Source organism: Ascaphus truei, chromosome 10, assembly GCF_040206685.1.
Source record: "Ascaphus truei isolate aAscTru1 chromosome 10, aAscTru1.hap1, whole genome shotgun sequence".
Classification (NCBI taxonomy): Eukaryota; Metazoa; Chordata; class Amphibia; order Anura; family Ascaphidae; genus Ascaphus; species Ascaphus truei.
Genome location: NC_134492.1, coordinates 36,613,800 through 36,631,551, shown reverse-complemented (window position 1 = coordinate 36,631,551; position 17,752 = coordinate 36,613,800). Strand labels below are relative to the sequence as shown.

At 43.1% G+C, this 17,752-nt stretch overlaps 1 protein-coding gene across 1 annotated transcript in view; it reads right to left on the bottom strand.

Moving 5' to 3' along the window:
- Nucleotides 1-400: 400 nt before the first annotated feature.
- LAMC2 (laminin subunit gamma 2) overlaps nt 401-17,752 on the bottom strand; it is a 31,174-nt gene continuing 13,822 nt past the window's right edge. The window contains exons 10-22 of the mRNA XM_075616581.1: nt 14,918-15,163; nt 12,821-12,957; nt 11,887-12,028; nt 10,263-10,468; nt 9,336-9,415; nt 8,287-8,412; nt 6,855-6,999; nt 5,520-5,669; nt 4,863-4,977; nt 4,222-4,421; nt 3,854-4,012; nt 2,857-2,956; nt 401-1,074 (exon numbers count right to left, since the gene is read on the bottom strand). Of these exons, the coding sequence (XP_075472696.1) occupies nt 821-1,074; nt 2,857-2,956; nt 3,854-4,012; nt 4,222-4,421; nt 4,863-4,977; nt 5,520-5,669; nt 6,855-6,999; nt 8,287-8,412; nt 9,336-9,415; nt 10,263-10,468; nt 11,887-12,028; nt 12,821-12,957; nt 14,918-15,163 (2,060 nt within the window). The 3' untranslated portion in view covers nt 401-820. The remainder of the gene's footprint in view (nt 1,075-2,856; nt 2,957-3,853; nt 4,013-4,221; nt 4,422-4,862; nt 4,978-5,519; nt 5,670-6,854; nt 7,000-8,286; nt 8,413-9,335; nt 9,416-10,262; nt 10,469-11,886; nt 12,029-12,820; nt 12,958-14,917; nt 15,164-17,752) is intronic.

Below are 17,752 nucleotides of genomic sequence, written 5' to 3'. Positions count from 1 at the left end.
TGGTGGCCACATCTCTTTCAGCAGGGAAAGAGTTAATTAAATGATGATCTGTTGATTTTGGCAAGAAAGGGGTTAACCAAGTACTGGATCCCTAACTGGCGCTGGTTTGGGGGTAATGAGTGTAGTAGAGGGTGCTTTGCAGGCTTCCGAATGGGAGGGGTTAGGGGGAGGGGGGGGGTAAATGGGCCGATGAATCTCCAGCAAGTAATGGGTTAACGGAACTGGTAAACCGAGTGATGTAGTGCAGTCTCTGGCAGGGATGGGGTTAATGGAGCAGTTCTTTGACTAGTGTATTGGGTTCTGTTCATTTTAATGTTGCTGTTTTATCAATAAAGATTTTGCTTTGCTAAAAATACATGTGTGCGGAGTAATGTCACCGAAAGATAGGGGCAGTTCAGTGAATGGCAGCAGAGTTCTGTCAGTTTTTTTTATTAATAAATAAATATAAATCCTATACAGAGATAGAGGCATTGGCAGGGTCTTTCCGTTGTGCTCTGTGGAATGGGTGTTTTCTTGAAGCCTCTCAGTAGTATTGTCTTATCGTCTCTCTCACATCTGTGTGCACCCATTCTGGGTCTCCCCATGGCGCTGTCTCAAGGATTTCCAAAGCAGTATGTGTCTCATTGTTTGATTTAAACTTGTGCACAGCCTCACAGTATGGGTGCCGACTCAGGACAGCTCAATGACAGTATGGGTACTTTTGGAGTTTCTTACATATATGTGTGTACACAGTATGGGAGAAGTCTTAGGAGCCCGGGCCTCTTAGTATGCATATTATCTTAGTGAATTAGTAAGTCTTCTCCTTGGTCTGGGAGCTGTCTCAGGGCCTCTCAATAGCAGTGGTGCTGTAGCATCCGGGCGGCAGAGTGTTACGGATGTCCCGCAGGTTCTGGATGTCGATCAGGGTATGGTCAATCTCCATATCTAGGCTGAGAATCCTCTGTTTCTGGAGAGCAGCTGTCTTCTCCAGATCTTCTACAGCTGGCCTGAGGCGCCTGGACATCTGATTGCGAGCTGCTGCCATACTGCGCTCCAGAGAACTCAAGCCCTCTTCATCCACCCCCAGTGGTTGGTCTGTAAGGATTGACAAGGTGATAGAGAGAACCGCATGTTAAATTACTGGGATTACAGTTAGACAATTAACTCATTGAGAAGATAAACAGCATAATAGGGATCACAGTTAGACTGCATTCACAGAAGAGAGATAGCGGCAGAGCGGAGAACCACAGAGATCATTAGCTCACAATGAAACAGCAGCAGCATCAACATTACACTCACACAGGGAGGCAGCAGCAGAGCTGGCATCACAGAGACATTCATCTCACACAGGGAGGCAACAGCAAAGCCAAGATTATGCAGCAAATCCCCGGCTCACACAGTCAGTGACAGAGCCAGGATCACATACGACACTCGGCTCATATAGAAAGAGAAAAATGACCTAGTGATAATGCAACTGTCTTAAGGAGGGAGAGAACCAGTTCTGAATCCCTCTGAAAGTACAATTAGATTGTAGGCTCTTTGGATCAGGGACTACCATTTCTACTGTACACTGCTACTTACATTGAGTTTACACAGACAGCAGCACAGATCACAGAGATACTTGTTATGAAGGATGAGTGTAGAGGGAAAAGCATTATCCCTTTGAGTATGTTTGCACCCCTGAGTTATGAAGTGTTGGGAGCCACAACAACAATAATATTCTTAATAGTCAAATCATAAATGCTTTTATTGCAGACCCTATAAATGCTTCAACAGTTTAGCACTGTGAACAGAGAAACACACCGAACTGTAAAAATAAATATATATCTTCCCAAATTCGGCATCGTATAAAAATGTTATTAAATATATTTTATGAATGCACATATTTTGTACATCAAGGTCATTATATCAGTGGCGTTCACCTATTTCCAAAGCTAGGCAACCTTGTAGGACCATCCTATAGGCTCTGCCTCCAGCATCAGCTATATTAAAATGTCTGTGTGGAACTCCGTGACCCAGGCTGATATTCCTCATTTTAATTTAACTAGGAGGCATCCCTCTACATTTGTAATATTTTGGGAGATGCCCTTTCTAATAACTTGGTGCGCAGTTATGTGCCTGTGCATGCTGATCAGTGTGGGTTAATATCATGTGCGCAGCACAATGTTAGCAGCAAGCTGCTTCATACCATACAAGATACAGACGGAGTGCTTGCTTACAACTGGACAGCTTCGCACAATAACCTCCTATCTCATTCCAGTCACTGTTACAGTGGAGCTGGGTTCAGAGGACATTCGCTCTGCAGCATCATACTGTGTGTTCTGAGATGTTCCCACAAGGTGGCTGCAGTCTCCAGAAACCTGAGAACCCTGGGAGACTGTTGTCCAACCAGCAGTAAAAAGGTAATTATGGGGGGAAATTGAAGAAAAAAAGAAAAGCGGTAACAAGGATGCAATGGCCCAAAAAATAACAAAATTATACATTTTATTTAGCCATGGTTAAAAAGGTTGCAGAAACGCGTTGGAGGGTTTTTTTTCTGCCTCCTTTTTAACCATGGCTAAATAAAATGGATATTTTTGTTATTTTTGGGTCCATTGCATCTTTATTACCTTTTTTTTCTTCTTAATTTTTTCCTGGACATTACCATGTTTTGGCCAGTAAGTACTATGTCAGGCTACACTCAGGGGATAAAATAAACCCTCCACAACTGAGATACATCCTCTGTGGTTACATCTCTGAGCTGTAAATAGCTTTTGAAACAGGAAAAATCACAAGACATTGCCGGTGTTGCATTACCAACAGATTTGTCATGTAATCAGGGCATTATCCAATGGAAACCAACACCTTGGATCGATTCCCTCCAAACCCCCCACTCACCTATCAGACTCAGCACATTATCCAGGGCACTGATCATCGCTGTCACAGCATCGTGGGCTCCAGAGGCACCAACATTCGCTGCCAAAGCGCTCTGTGCTATCTAATGAAGAGACAGCAGGGGTAAGTGCCAGCAGGGACAGACAGATAGAACCATTGGAGGAGGATGGGAGATAGATGAACAGACAGGAAAGTTGTCACAGCCCAACCACTGGAGTGTTCTGTTGCTTTGATAAATCCAAGTGTGTGGGCTCCTCTGACTTAAGTTTGTAAGCTCCTCTGTAGGGATCTCTGCCTTTTTCCCTATCCACTGTAGTTTTCACTTGTGTCCATCCAAAGAACTGTGATGGATTGTGACTTTAGTGTGTTGTGATGGTACAAGCTCATAATCATAATAAACCCTTCCAGTATCGGAGTGTCAATGTGTCTGCAGGTTCTCCTGGCACTAAAGTGCTTATTAAAGGCATCATACATTCTTTTCAAAAGTATTCATATTGAAAACAATATGTATGTCCAACTCCAGGAAGTATAAAAAAAAAAAAAACTATTATAAAATACAATGTTTACAACCTTGAATTGTGGCAATATTTATGACACATGAAATAGGCTAAAGTGCATTGATATTCGTTGCTAATTGTTTTGGTCTCTGCTACTTCTGGAAAAGCTGTTGTCTTTCTCAGTGCTGCTGACTTTAAAAATGAACAAGAAAGAAGGCAGGGGCCTGGTCTGTGCTGTTTCAGGAGAAGCAGAAACCAGGAGGATTTAGTAATGAATCTCAAAGCATTTTATCATCTCTGATACGACCAGTGTCATTATCGCCATCACAAATCAAAGATGGCGGCCTCCTGATATGTGATGGGTGTGGCTTGTCTGTGTGAGTTTATCACATGACCAATGTGTCAGAGGACTGAGTCAGAGGCCCAGCAGAGATACAACTCGGAGAAACCAAGTGGTTAAATCTGGCGACGGGGAAAGTTCGCAGAGATTAAAAGTGACTCGCCTTTTCTGTGGCTTCACCGTCTTCTTCGGCTGTCTGAGTCTTGGTATTCAGATCCCCAGCTGTATCCTTCGTCAGTCTGCGCATCTCCGCAAGCTCCCGCTCCAGAGTAAGAGCCAGCTCTGCCGAACTGTTAGCATCCTGACTCATCTGCAGCATGTCCTGAGGGGCACAGCAAGGAAGGGGTTATTGGAGCAATGCAAAGGGTTCACGAGAGAGATACTCTGCACAGAGAGGAAAGGGTCATTTGAAGATGCTCTACACACTGCAGGACACAAAAACACATATAAAATATATAAAACACACACACACACATTATAGTGATGCACAAGTCTAGTGATGTTCTGCTCTGTCTGTCTATAAGCCCTTACCATCTGTATAGCTGTGGCAATGCTCTGTGCCTCTCTGGCATTGCCCACTGCTGTGCCGGCGTCTCTCTCTGCTCCTCTCAGTGCTGTCTCTGCTCTTCCTGTCTTGTCTGTGGCTGCTTGAACCTGCCGGCGAATCTCAGGGAGGCGTCGCATTGCATCTTCAGCCTCGCTGCGCCGCTCCCCCACTTTATCGCCGAACCCTGAGGGGCAACATGAGACACTAACACCCCACCCTTTCACTGAGCCTTGAGGGACAACAACAAACACTAATACCCCAGGTGTTCACTAAGCTCTGAAGGGAAGTTGCGAAGCTGATACCCCATCCTTTCTTGGACAGAACTTACTGCAACAAGAAATCTGACATTTAAATTAACGGTTTGTGTTTTTTCTACCCCACATGTGGTTCCTGGGAGTTGCGCTCCAATCTTTACTTTAAAGGAACATGACAGAGACACAAGAATATCAACCATTGAACTCCCACCAGAATCTGCTGGAGTAAAAACAAACCTAATTCTTCACTATGGAGTATTATTACTTCAACCCCCCACCCTCCATACCACTTACAGAAGAGGGAACATCAACCCTTCCCCTTCCCTTGGCCAGGGGTAAGAAGGATGCAGGCAGTGCTGCCTGTGACTCACCCCTCAGGTTTTTCAGGATGCCCTCAATCTCATAGTAGGTGGTGTTCCCAGTGCTCATCGCCTGTGATGCTCTGCTCTTTGCTGTATTCACCCGTGAGAGCAACTGATCCGCCAGCTATAAGACAGCACACGGTGACACACTGCACATTGCAACCATACAGCCTTTCTGTTATCACTTGGTGAACCCATTTCTGAGGGCCATGTAACAGCTTAAACCAGCAGTTCTTTGGGTCACCCACTTGCCTACTAAAAATGAACATGCTGCCCCATTAAGCAGTAGCGGCTAATCCTATATGCTTTTAGTTTCTGATCGGGTTCTCCCTTCATGGAACAGAGCACCCCAGACCCGCTTAACAAAAATTGGCTCTGTTTTGCTGCTGTTTCTAAATGCTTACTAACCCCTTCTAAGCACCAAGTGTAAAATAATCCCTCCCCTATTTGTTATAATGACGGTGACACAGGAAGTGGGTGGCGATGTCAGTGTATAGTGATATTCCTTATCAATAAACAATGTAGTATGTTAGTTTACAAGAGTTAGCCAATCACTGCACAACTACAAAGACCATCATAACTGTGGCTTTACTGGGAGGGAAAGAGTGGTTGTTGATTTGGTCCGGCTTCTCTTCCGAGACATCTTGATGTGCCCCTTTTCCTTACCAATCTGTTCTCCCGCCCATCCTGGAGCTGCTGCTCTGCGTCCTGTTCCGAGATACTAAGTTTGCTCTGCAGATCTTTGGTCTGCAACATTTCCACTTCCACGGAGTCTCTGAGGGCCGAGGATTGTCCTCTCAGACGCTCCAACTCTGCCTGATGACCAGGGAAGATGTGTTACTGACAGCAGTGACTACATATATGCCTCCAATTCTGACAAATGGGTGGCCTGGTTGTTGTGTATTGTGGGGCGACTGTGTTTGGTTAAAAAGCAGGTAGTGGTAACTCACAGCACTTTATTCTGCTGCAGCAACATGCAGTACATCCACGTGTTACAAACTGAACTACTAACATGACCCTACAACTACCTGTAGAAAGAAACATTAACAAGACAGAGCAAGAGAGCTTCTAATTCACTCTGCATGTTGCAGTGCCCTGTGTGCATACACAACATGAGTCTAACTCCGGGAATTACTAGCCGTGACGCTGGATATCGCAACCCCAATCCGATGGTAAGTGTTATTGACGTGAACGTGCTAATCTGGATGTGATACCCCGCATTGGAGCATAATGAATCTGACCCAAAACCTCTATCCAGATGTCCATTACTGGACAGGATGATAATCTCCACCAGCTCATCTTTAAAACTCCAATATTTGATTCCCCACTAAATGAAAGTTATGACACTGCCCTATTAAAATGCGTAATTCATTCAAATTCATGGACCCTTTTATGGTTCATAATGGGTACCCTGCACTCAAAACTCTGATTGGTTCCAACTGTTGCCATGGATGCACTCAAACAATCTCCACAATCAATTGTCAAAATAGCTCTTGATTCACAGTTCGGTAGGCGAGTTCAGTTTACATTTTAATGTGAAACACACAGGTTTTGGCTTTCAGTTGTTTTTTTTATGTCAGGACCTTGATTTGCAGAATGTCGATAGGACTTAGTTGGGCAACCTACATCTTGCGCCAGCACAGGATTCCTGGAAGTCATATGACCTTATCTTTGCTATGTTTCTCTCACGTCCAGGAACTCTGTGCGTGAGATAAACCTTGTGTCAACAGAGGACACACAAGGCCATGGAGGTATATTACATTCCTGCCAAGAATCGCCCATTGCTGATAACCCCTTCAGTGCCAGAGAAGGCTCAGTTCATTGTGTTGCTGACCCCTTTGGCACTGAAGAGGTTAAGAACAATAGACCAGAGGAGTGTGAAGTCTTCATTTCAAACACAAACAGTGAAGCTTGTGGCACCACCAGTTAAGATGGGCTTGTTTTGTTGTTTGTTTTTGCCTTGGAGGTAAATGGGCTATGATTCCGGGCGGGCATTGTTACCTGGAATGCCACGGAGTTGATGCGTCCGGCTTGGGCCACGGCACGAGCTGTCTGCTGGCTGTCGTGGTGAGACCTCTCCGCAGCTGCTGCAGATAGAATAGCATCTGCCTCCAGTGCTCCGGCCTGGGTGCGGGCCTCCTCCAGCCTGCAACACGCATGCAAAGATTATACCTAACCTATATCACATGCTGCATAGAGACAAAGAGGAAGTCAGGTGGATGAATGGACACAGAGACTGAGCTATGCTCTGAGCTCAGGAAAAGAGAAAGGGTAGGGATACTGATATATATATATATATATATATATATATATATATATATATATACACAAAAATAGAAACAAATTATCCCACGTAAAGCACTCTGGTGTGCTTTACGTGGGATACTTTGTTTCTATTTTTGTTCTCATATATGCTTTATCCCCAGCACCGTCAGTATCCTATTGTTATTATTTTTTTCAACAGACTTGTTTCTGTGTTATATATATATATATATATATATATAGACACACACACACATATATATATATACACACACACACACACACACACACACACACACACATATATATACAAACACACACACACACATATATATATATATACAAACACACACACACGTATACATACATATAAACGAACAAGAAAAAGTATCCCAATTAAGCACTCAAGTATACAAGGATACAAAAATGTATTCAAGAGCGTCACTAAAAACAGAATTAAAACAATCTCTCGGATCCAATAGTAGTGGACACGCCTACAACTAATATGAGAACAAGTAGAAAGTTAGTATACTAATCAATAAGCATATGAACTATTTCAAATCAGAACTGTAGTGGTGAGTAGGGAGCAGTAAGGCAACAATTGCCTCCCACCACCTAGGCCAACCGTTCAAGTGTTTAATAAGGTGTGGAGCAATACATCCCCCAAAAGAAACACAATACAGCAAATAATGCAGCCTGAGCAAACGTTGCATGCCTAAACCGTAAAGTGCATCCAGATCAGTATAACAGCTGAATCAAAATAGAATCCCAGAACAATAACTGGATACATCTACCCACATTGTGCTACCAGTCCAAGTCAATGGTAAGTAGTCCAATAAGGCAGAGCAAAAGTAACGGCTATGACATACTTAGCTGATATTGCAGGGTTCTGAGATTCAGCTGGTCACAGCGCAAATACACTAGAGTTCAATACAAGTGCCGGGCATGGACGTCTCCTGAAAGAGGACAAAAAACAGAGAGCCGTCGTACTGCTTCCGGAAGAAGCGTTTTATTCACGAAAAACATGTCGGGACAACCCTCTGTTTTTGTCTTCTCTCAGGATCCATCCACGCCCAGCATTGTATTGAATTCTAGTGGATTTGCGCTGTGACCAGCCGAAAAGTCGTTTTTTTTAGTTGCATACACATACTCTTATACACATATCACACACCTTGCCCTCAGCTTGTCTGTGGTCCCAGGATCAGTGTTAGCTGAGCGCAGAATCTGTAGCACTCTCTGAGTATCTCCCTGCGCCTCTGCTGCATCTTGTGCCACAATCTGTGCTTCCTGAGCCAGTCTGTAATGCGGGGAGAAAAACAGAAATTAGCCAGGTAGAGAGGAGGGCTATATAAGTCAGACTGCACATGGACAATTTATTTAGCTTTGTATTGCCTTTTTAAAAGAGGTCATATGAAAGAAGTCTGCAGCCATAGCAGGGCATGTACAAATCTGAAAAGCTTATTGCCATTCTCTGACCCAGGAGTCTTCCTGGTTAAGAACAGTGTTTTAAGTTGCAAGATATTCCCGAAAATGGTTAAGCTGCATAAGGCTGAAATCTGCTTTGAAGAATATATTATTTGCTTTGAAATGCAGATACATATTTGTAGATTTTTTTTTACAGGTCTTTAGTAAAATGACCCAATCCTTCAAAGAAGGGAGTTGCCAGATATATTGATCTGTTTAACTCTTTTTGTGCTGAATGGGTTAATGTGCAGTGGGATTGTCGCCCTTGTACTGTATGTGTGTGTGTGGGTTGTTAATAACATTGATCTACTTTGTACACATTTTCCCCTTGAACAGGGGTGGCCAAGTCCAGTCCTCAAGGGCCGCCAACAGGACAGGTTTTAAGAATATCCCTGCTTCAGCACAGGTGGCTCAATCAGAAAGTAGATCAATGTTATTATTATCATTCTGATTGAGCCACCTGTGCTGAAGCAGCAAGGATATCCTTAAAACCTGACCTGCTGGTGGCCCTTGACTGGAGTTGAACACCCCTGTTCTTGAAAATACACGTATGTTTCTTTTCTCTGTATTTTTAGTTAATAAAACAACCTGTAATAAAGTAGGTTATAGTTGTATAGTACAAATGTTTAAAAAAAATTGATGATGGTGGTAATTTCCGAAGGAAATGAGCTGCAAGGAGAAGAGGTTGCGGTAAGAATGGGTGAGTGTGGAGCGGTGTTACTATTGATAGAAGTATAAGGTAGAATGCTTTATTACCTGTTCGCGATCGTCTGAGCCTCTTGACTGAGCAGAGAGAAGGAGCCAGAATCCAAGGGTAAGTTCAGAGAGGGAAAATTCTGTGATTTCAGAGACAACAAAGACAAGAGACAGCAAAAGAGGGAGAGAGGGAGAGAGAGGAGAGAGAGGAGAGAGAGGAGAGAGAGAGGGAGAATGATCGATGAATAAGAAAGGAGTATTTATTATTTGTTCATGACTACAGCTTCGTAATGTGATGTTCTGTGATGTTTGCAAGTTGTATGTTATGTAAAGTGTAGATGTATGAAAGTTGTAAGTTTATCATAAGTAAGCTGCTGTATGTACATGCTGCACAGGGAAACCTACTAATGTACAGCAGATAAGAACCGCTAGGCTCACTTAGTCTGCCCACTTTTCTACATGTTGTCATACCTCACACTATGTTATACTATGTAAATAGGTTAAATGTATGCTCCATCTTCTTCAGTGTAAAACAATAGTACTGTGCATATTATAAGTGTAGTTCATGCTTTGGTTACAGTGATCATTTATTTTGCAAGCTTTGTGAGTGAGCTCGGATTGTGCCTGTTGTTGTGCCTAAATGACCTATGCTTGAGATGTATATATATCAGGGGTCCCTAAAGCAGTGCACATGGGCAGCATGGCGCCCGACATACCTTTTGTGGGTGCCCACAGTGCTGCCGACAGATGCTGCATGCCGGTCAGTACCGGAAGTCAGGCCCAACTTCAGCATTTGTGAGCGGGACCGGCACAGCACTGGTGTGTATTGTAAGTGTATTGTGTGTGCGTGCATGAGTATTCATTGTCAACATTTGTGCATATTGTGTGTTTGTTGCATACATATACATGCCTGCTCCAGTAAAACTGTGGGACTGTTATGTTTGTACTGTGCCATGTATACACGGTGTGTGGCCATGCACTAGTTACCATTCGCGTTAACTCTGCCTTCCCCCCCTGCAGCTGCTGCCGCACAATGTCCATCTTCCTCTGTGTCTCATGCAGCTGTCCATGGTACTGATTACTCTGGGCCTGTGCTCCTTGCAGCTCTCTCTGCGCTTGCTCCAGCAGATTCTGTGTTTCAGACTGTGCTCCCTGCAGCCCTGACAGCTGTCTCTGCAGGGAGAGCTCTGCCCCTGAGGGAGAGGTTATCACATTATCACTCGCTTGCTCGGCCACCTACAGTACTTATTTCACCTCCGCTACTGCATTCTATCTATCTATCTATCTATCTATCTATCTATCTATCTATCTATCTATCTATCTATCTATCTATCTATCTATCTAGGGTACAAACTCTCAAACAAAGGAAGTAAAGAGAATTGGGATTATTGATGTTACTACGCATTCTGCGCTTCTCCAGCTCACACCAGCCCACTACTAAAATCAGTCAAAAATATACAAAGGCACACAGACAGAGTCCACAAATGGGGAGCTTTTTGCTGTTCCAACCAACTTGAGTAAGTACATGGGATGTTCCTTACAAATCCTGGACAATGCTTCATTATTCAAGACATTTGGCAACCCCAGTGCTGACATAAAACACAGATTTGCTTATATAGCTGTCATTGATACAACGGACCACTGTTATTTCCAAGCATGTTCAATTCATAGGGGAGTTCAACTTACACTTTCATTTCAAAACACATTGACAAGATCCCGTAACACCTGCAGTGCCACTGCTTTGCACTGTATTCCATGCCACCGTGGCACTGGAGTAGTTGTAACTTCCTTTCTTAGCAATTGGGAGCTCTCACATTACACAATTATGTGAAACTGGAGAACTTGGGCCATTCCCAATTAGTGAAAACGTGACAAGAGTAGCAAACTTTGCCAAATTTCGGCGAGCATCAACATCTTACCCAGCCATTGAAATTAACCCTTACATGTGCTAATTTTTTGTGATTTGCAAATCTTGGAGGGTCTGGGGGGGTTGACTCGTTTTGTTATTTTTGCAATGGAGACTGTTGGTATTGCAGTGAAAAGTTGCTTACACTTAAAAAGAGTAAAATACGAAGGAATCTTTAGTACAAACATTTCCCTTCGCTCAAATTTCTTAGTCCATCTTCTCAAACATTGCACATTGGACCGACCAGGTCAACATTACACAGCGCTACTCAATTGCCACATCAGCCTCACTCTCTCTCTCAGTTGTGTTGACCTCCCTCTTACCATGGTGGTCTACCTATACCACGGCTGTATCTGCCTTATATCTCCTAGATTATTAGCATCATTTTCTATTCAGCGGCTTATATCTAGAGTAGATGTAAGACAGTCGTCATATTTAATTTAATCTACTTTTAATCTTGGTTACACCTACATTATCGGTAATATATGTTTTATGTAATGTCAATAAAGGTTATATTTTAATGTATGTGGTGTGCATCTAAGTGAATTCTATTCTGAGTGCACTGTCTTGTGTGCTCGTCACCTTCCTGATTCACTTCAGTTCACAGGTTTGCACCCACGTGATAATTATCGAATTTTCATTAAATTAGTATGGTTCCTAGGTGATCACTCCCTATCCTTTTCTTTGTTTTGGCCTCCCTCTTACCATGAGCAGTCTCTGCCTCTCTTAGCATGCCTCGTGCAGCCTCTTCTGCCTTTCTGATTCGCTCATCCAGCTCGCCTCTGACTGGAGATTGGCCAGCGTTTGCACCGTCCAATGCTTGGAGCTGCCTCCTGTACAGATTAAACTGTAAAGAAATCAGCCAGTAAGAATAGGGCCATAGGAAATGAAGAAACGTGTTGACTAACTGCACATTCATGCATTGCCCAATGAGATGAAGCAGGTAATAGCGGAGGAGAAATATTGACTATTTAAAAGATTTGTTGTACTTTTGTGCCTATATTTATACATAGTTTATATATACTCTTTGCATTGTTAAAGGTAGCTATTCTGCACGTGTATATAACTTTTTATGAATGCATGACAATATTATTTTATACATTTTTCACTAAAATCTACTCGCCGAACAAAAAAATGTACTCGCCACCTAGTACCACACGTGTGCTGCTTGGGCCAATAGGAGCTCGCTATGATGTTAAATCCACTCGCCCGGGGTGTGCAAATGTATAGGTTTGTCGAAACCTGTATATATATATATATATATATATATATATATATATATATATATATATATATATATATATATATATATATATATATATATATATATATATATATATATATATATATATATATATATATATATATATATATTGTTTTTGCTACTTTTTGTATTGTTAGCTGAGCTGTGCAAAATTTAAACAGAAGGCCCCCACTTCAGGGGCCAGTGCTCACTCCTTCCAACAGACTTACCAATTACTTAAAATGATGTGGGGCAAATGGGGATCAAGTAGTTCAAAAAGAAAGGAGAGGATAGAGGCCCAGTGAGTGGGGGAGAGAACACGTGAGAGCAGGTGGGACCGTACACGCAAGGTGTCCCCAGTCCCATGGTGAGTGATAGTGTCCTGCATGGCATTACCTTCTCGCTGACCTGACTGTAACAGCTCGGGCACTGCGGGCGATCACAATTCTCACCCTCAAAACCAGGTTTGCAGAGACAGGAGACATCCTTCTGGCACCCTGTGTGTTCAGCACCCATTGGGTGGCAGTAACAGGCTGTGGGAGAGGAAGAAAGTGTAATGTTAAGATAGTTGGGGAACATTGTGCAATGCAGCATACATCAGGGGAAGCGTTTAATAGCATGTGCTTTATAATAATAATTATATTCTTTATAGCGCTGCTAGTTTTACGTATCGCTTTACAGAGACATTTTGCAGGCGCAGGTCCCTGCCCTGTGGCGCTTACAATCTGTGTTTTTTGGTGCCTGAGGCACAGGGAGATACAGTGACCGGCCCAAGGTCACAAGGAGCCGACACCGGGAATTTCACCAGGTTCCCCTGCTTGAAACTCTCAGTGCCAGAGACAGTGCCTTTATTCCTGAGCCGCTCCTTCTTCTTATAGTTATGTATCCTATGACAATGCTGGTTGAGGCATGTGCAAGGTGCAGTAATATTTCAGTGACATGTTGGCTGGAGGTGTTATGCAGTCTATAATATATATCAGTGGCAGTGACACTGTATACCATGTAATAATATATTAATGGCAATGATGTATGGTGGCAGGTGCTCCGCTTAATAACACATGAGTGGCAATGCTAGGCAGAGGAAATGTACACTGTGCATGCAGTGTATAGTAATACAGGAGTGGCAATACTCAGTGAGGATACTGTAATAGTGCATCAGTTGGGGCATCATGCAGTGTACAGTATACTAATACACCAGTGGCAAACCTGGGAGAAGGCACAGGGTATAAGATATATAATATAATGCACCAGCAGTGGTGAAAGTGGCTTAAAAATGTAGCCGTACTGTACCACACTTAAAACAGATTCAAAATGTAACATTGTGGAAAAGCTATTCTGACCACATTATATGCAGAATTGTGAAGTATTTACACGTACAAAGGAACAGGGGCTTCTTAAACTAAATCTATTTTTCTTTACACAAAGTGGAACTATAATTTGATCAGAAGAAAAGTTGTGGTCCTCTGATGTAAATGAGAAGGTTGTGGTCTCCCTTAGCACCATTGTGCTTTGACCACTGTGCATCAGTGGCACATTTAGCTGGGGGCCCTGTCCGGTGTGTAAATAACAAATAGGGCAAAGGAGCACTCACAGTTTTTTCAAGAACTGCCACGGGTGCCACGGGTGCCACGGGTGCACTGCCTTCCTCACTGAATGAGGATCACATGCAGGAACAGAAAATGAGACGGCACGCCACGGGACTTGTGGCAATAATAGTGCTTATTTATTGAAGGGTCGATGTTTGGGTTCTACTTTGGATGAAGGTCCTTAGTGGGACTGGAACATTGAGCCTCCAATACACCAGCACCATATTCACACAAGCCCAGTGGAGCGCCCTTTGAGCTTCTGTTCCTGCAGTGTGTACATAATACGTCAGTAGCAATATTGGGAGGAGGAACAGTGTAGTGTATATAATATATCAATAGCAAGTGGGAACACTGTTCAACGTAAAATATTATATCCGTGTCAGATCTGGGTGGAGGCTCCGTTGTGCAGTGTATAATAATACATCAGTGGAAGTGCTCAGTTGAGGCACTACTGTGCATAATAAACTAATAACAACGCTGGGTGAGGACAATGCGCCATGTGTGATGTACTGTATCAGTGGCAATGCCAAGTGATGGCATCAGATGCTTAGAGCAGGGGCTGCGCCACCCCACCCCCCCCCGCCTGCTCACCTCCGTTGTGTGCCAACTCCCTCCTTACCTTGCGTGGCGTCGTGTGACGTCACGGCTGAATCCCGGTAAGTAGAGGTTGCAGAGGCCTCGCGCGCTCCCCCAGCATTTAATTTAAATGCCTTGGGGAAGAGCGCGGGACCTCTGCAACCGCCCCCCACCCCCCAAAATAATAATCTCGCGCCTCCCCTGGGTGCACCGCAGGCTTAGAGGATACATCAGTGGCAATCCTGGATGGGAAGCCATCTAAAAATGTTCACTACCACATGGCTCTACATGCCATTTACCCACAGTGGTCAGATATCATCATCCACAATACCTTTGCACTTGAGGTCAGGGTTTGGTCCCAGCGGGTTTCCGTAGAAGCCATCTTTGCAGCGGTCACAGTTGAATCCGGCTGTATTGTTGATACATTTCAGACACTCTCCAGTTACCCTGTCACAGTTGCCCTCCGCGTGGCGGTCAATATTGTTGTTGCATTCACAGGGCCTGCAGGGGCGGCGAGGTCCACGTTCCCCCAGTGGCTCTCCGAAATATCCATCTGCACACACCTCGCACCGGGAACCTAAATTGATAGGTGATAGCTCAGTTCATCTGTAATTAACCCTTAACCTGCCACTGGGGCCTGCAACAATGCAAAGCAATGGGTCGCAGGTCCTCTGGACAAAAAGTGGTCAATAGTCAGAAATATTATATATATATATATATATATATATATATATATATATATATATATATATATATATATATATATATATATATATATATATATATATATATATATATATATATACACATATATATATACATACATATATATATACATATACACATATATATATATATATATATATATATATATATATTACATACACACACCATCACTTTACAAAAAATAACAAACAACAAAACTTTGCACAGAATAAATTCTGTATTATTGGATCATTGTAATAATCAGAGCAGATAGCATAAACATGTATCAAAGTATGATATACAGAATGTCATATCTTTCTGTGTCCTTGAAAAAGCAAGCAAAGGTCAACATAAGTTTGCACAGCAGTCTCACAAAATACTTTTACAATACAGATTAAGCTCTATGTGAGGGTACACATCTCACACCAGCCAATAACTGGTCCCAATTAAGTAGCAAATTCACAATGCTATGCGTTAATCCTGCTATCTTTGCACAAGGTAAAGAGAAGTAGGTTAACATGTACAAATTACTTAACTGTCCATCGACTAAATTAAAAAACGAGAAGAGGGAACAAATGATGAAAGACAAAAACTAAAAACAAGACTGAAAATAGACAAGTGGTAGAATAGCCAGGAAGACTAATCAGACATGTGAATATGTGCATTTAAATTATTAAGGGGGAAACGTTTCGACCCAATGGCCCTTCTTCTGGCTCATTCCCGAATGCCCCAGCTATAGTATCATGTGCTACTTCCCCAAGGAAAAAATTATCCTGTGGCTTCTAGTTTGAGTAACAAAAAAAACAGTATAACAACATGGAAAAAATAGCACTTATTCTCTCACTCCATGGTAATCCTTCCTACGCATAGAGTGGTCCTGATATATTCCCTCAGCATCTCATCAATGTATTCATGAGATCCTGGCAGGAAAATAACATTCGGGATGCTTAAGGCTTAATGCAGGGGCTTTGTGATGGGACCAGGCAGAATGTATCCCCTTGTCGGCGATTTCTTCTGTTTTAGTATCAAAAATGGTTTTAAGTGACATAGCAAACTAAGAGAATGCTAAATATCTCCACAAGGTGGCAGTCAGACCCTCAAAGCCTTTAAAGTAGCCAAAAATGTAGCACTGCGCAATTTTTTTAACATTGTTTTTTTTAATCACAGGTTTGAAGCAGGCGGTCTCTGTATCTGAACGGTGTTAATTACAGCTCTGGGGACACCCTAATTCCAGAGATACTTATCTCCGTATGGAGTGCCGGTATCTCTGTGGAGTTTAAATGTCCAGGTCATGTGGGCCAATAGGAAGTTGCAAGGGGTGACATCATGGCTTCCTATTGGCCAGTGTGACGCGTGGCATTTAAGCCGCCATTGCAGCCAGGGAACTTGTGTGCCTAATGAAGATACCGGCAGCACCTATGGAGGTAAATATCTCTGGAAGCAGGGGGTCCACGGAGCTGAAATTAACACAGTCCAGCTACAAAGACCCCCTGCTTCAATCCTCAAATAAATAAAAAATCACGCAGTGCTACATGGTTTGCAGCTTTAACAAGAGAAGACAGAAAGAGATCCCGGACTTGCACAAAGGTATAACACATGCGCTCAATACGTTCTAAGCTATTTCTTTATCATTTATCTTTGCAGATAGAATCTTGTGGCACATTATTGGCCAAATCTAAATAAAAGTTGCCACATTTTGCAAGAACAAACTGATTCATATTTACTTAAGTAAAGTGGTGAGATGCCAAGCACGGGAGACTTATGATACCAAGAGGGATTGAATTCTATCAAAGAATGTATTGCGGTTATCACCCAGTGCAGATGGCTGGGCAGTGTAGCCGTCACTCATTGGAGACCTGGGAACTTTGAATTTCCCATTTCCACATCTTCATGAATCATTTGCTCAGCAACCTGATTTACAATCCCATGTAATCTTGCTGCACTAAAACTGGCAGCGGAAACGTTCACTCTGCCCCTATTCCATTTGAGACCCTGCTATGTCGGGGGTGTGCAAACTTCATGCGCTGCGCCCCCCCTGCCTGCTCTCCCCCTGTGTCGCCCCCCCCCCTGCGTCGTCAAATGACCCCTCGGTGTATGTGAAGTCCCGTCACGTGACCCACAGCGTCATTTGACGCCGCTGGGTCATGTGACATCACATCGCATGACGCCGCGTTGCCATGGAGACGCGTGGACACTGAAGTCGACTTAAGCCGGGTAAGTGAGCCGCGCACCCCCAAAAAAGTCTTGCACCCCCCAGTTTGCACACCTGTGTTATCTAACCCCCTAATGCCTACTCCAATAGTTTTTGTACATCATTTTATTCAAACAAAATAGTTTGATTTTACAGGAAAAAGAAAAAACTTCTACATATCAATAATAACACACAACACAATATATAAGGCAACGATGCAGAAGCAAATGTTCCCCCCTAACTTTCGAAGTACCGCAAAATGAGAAGCTG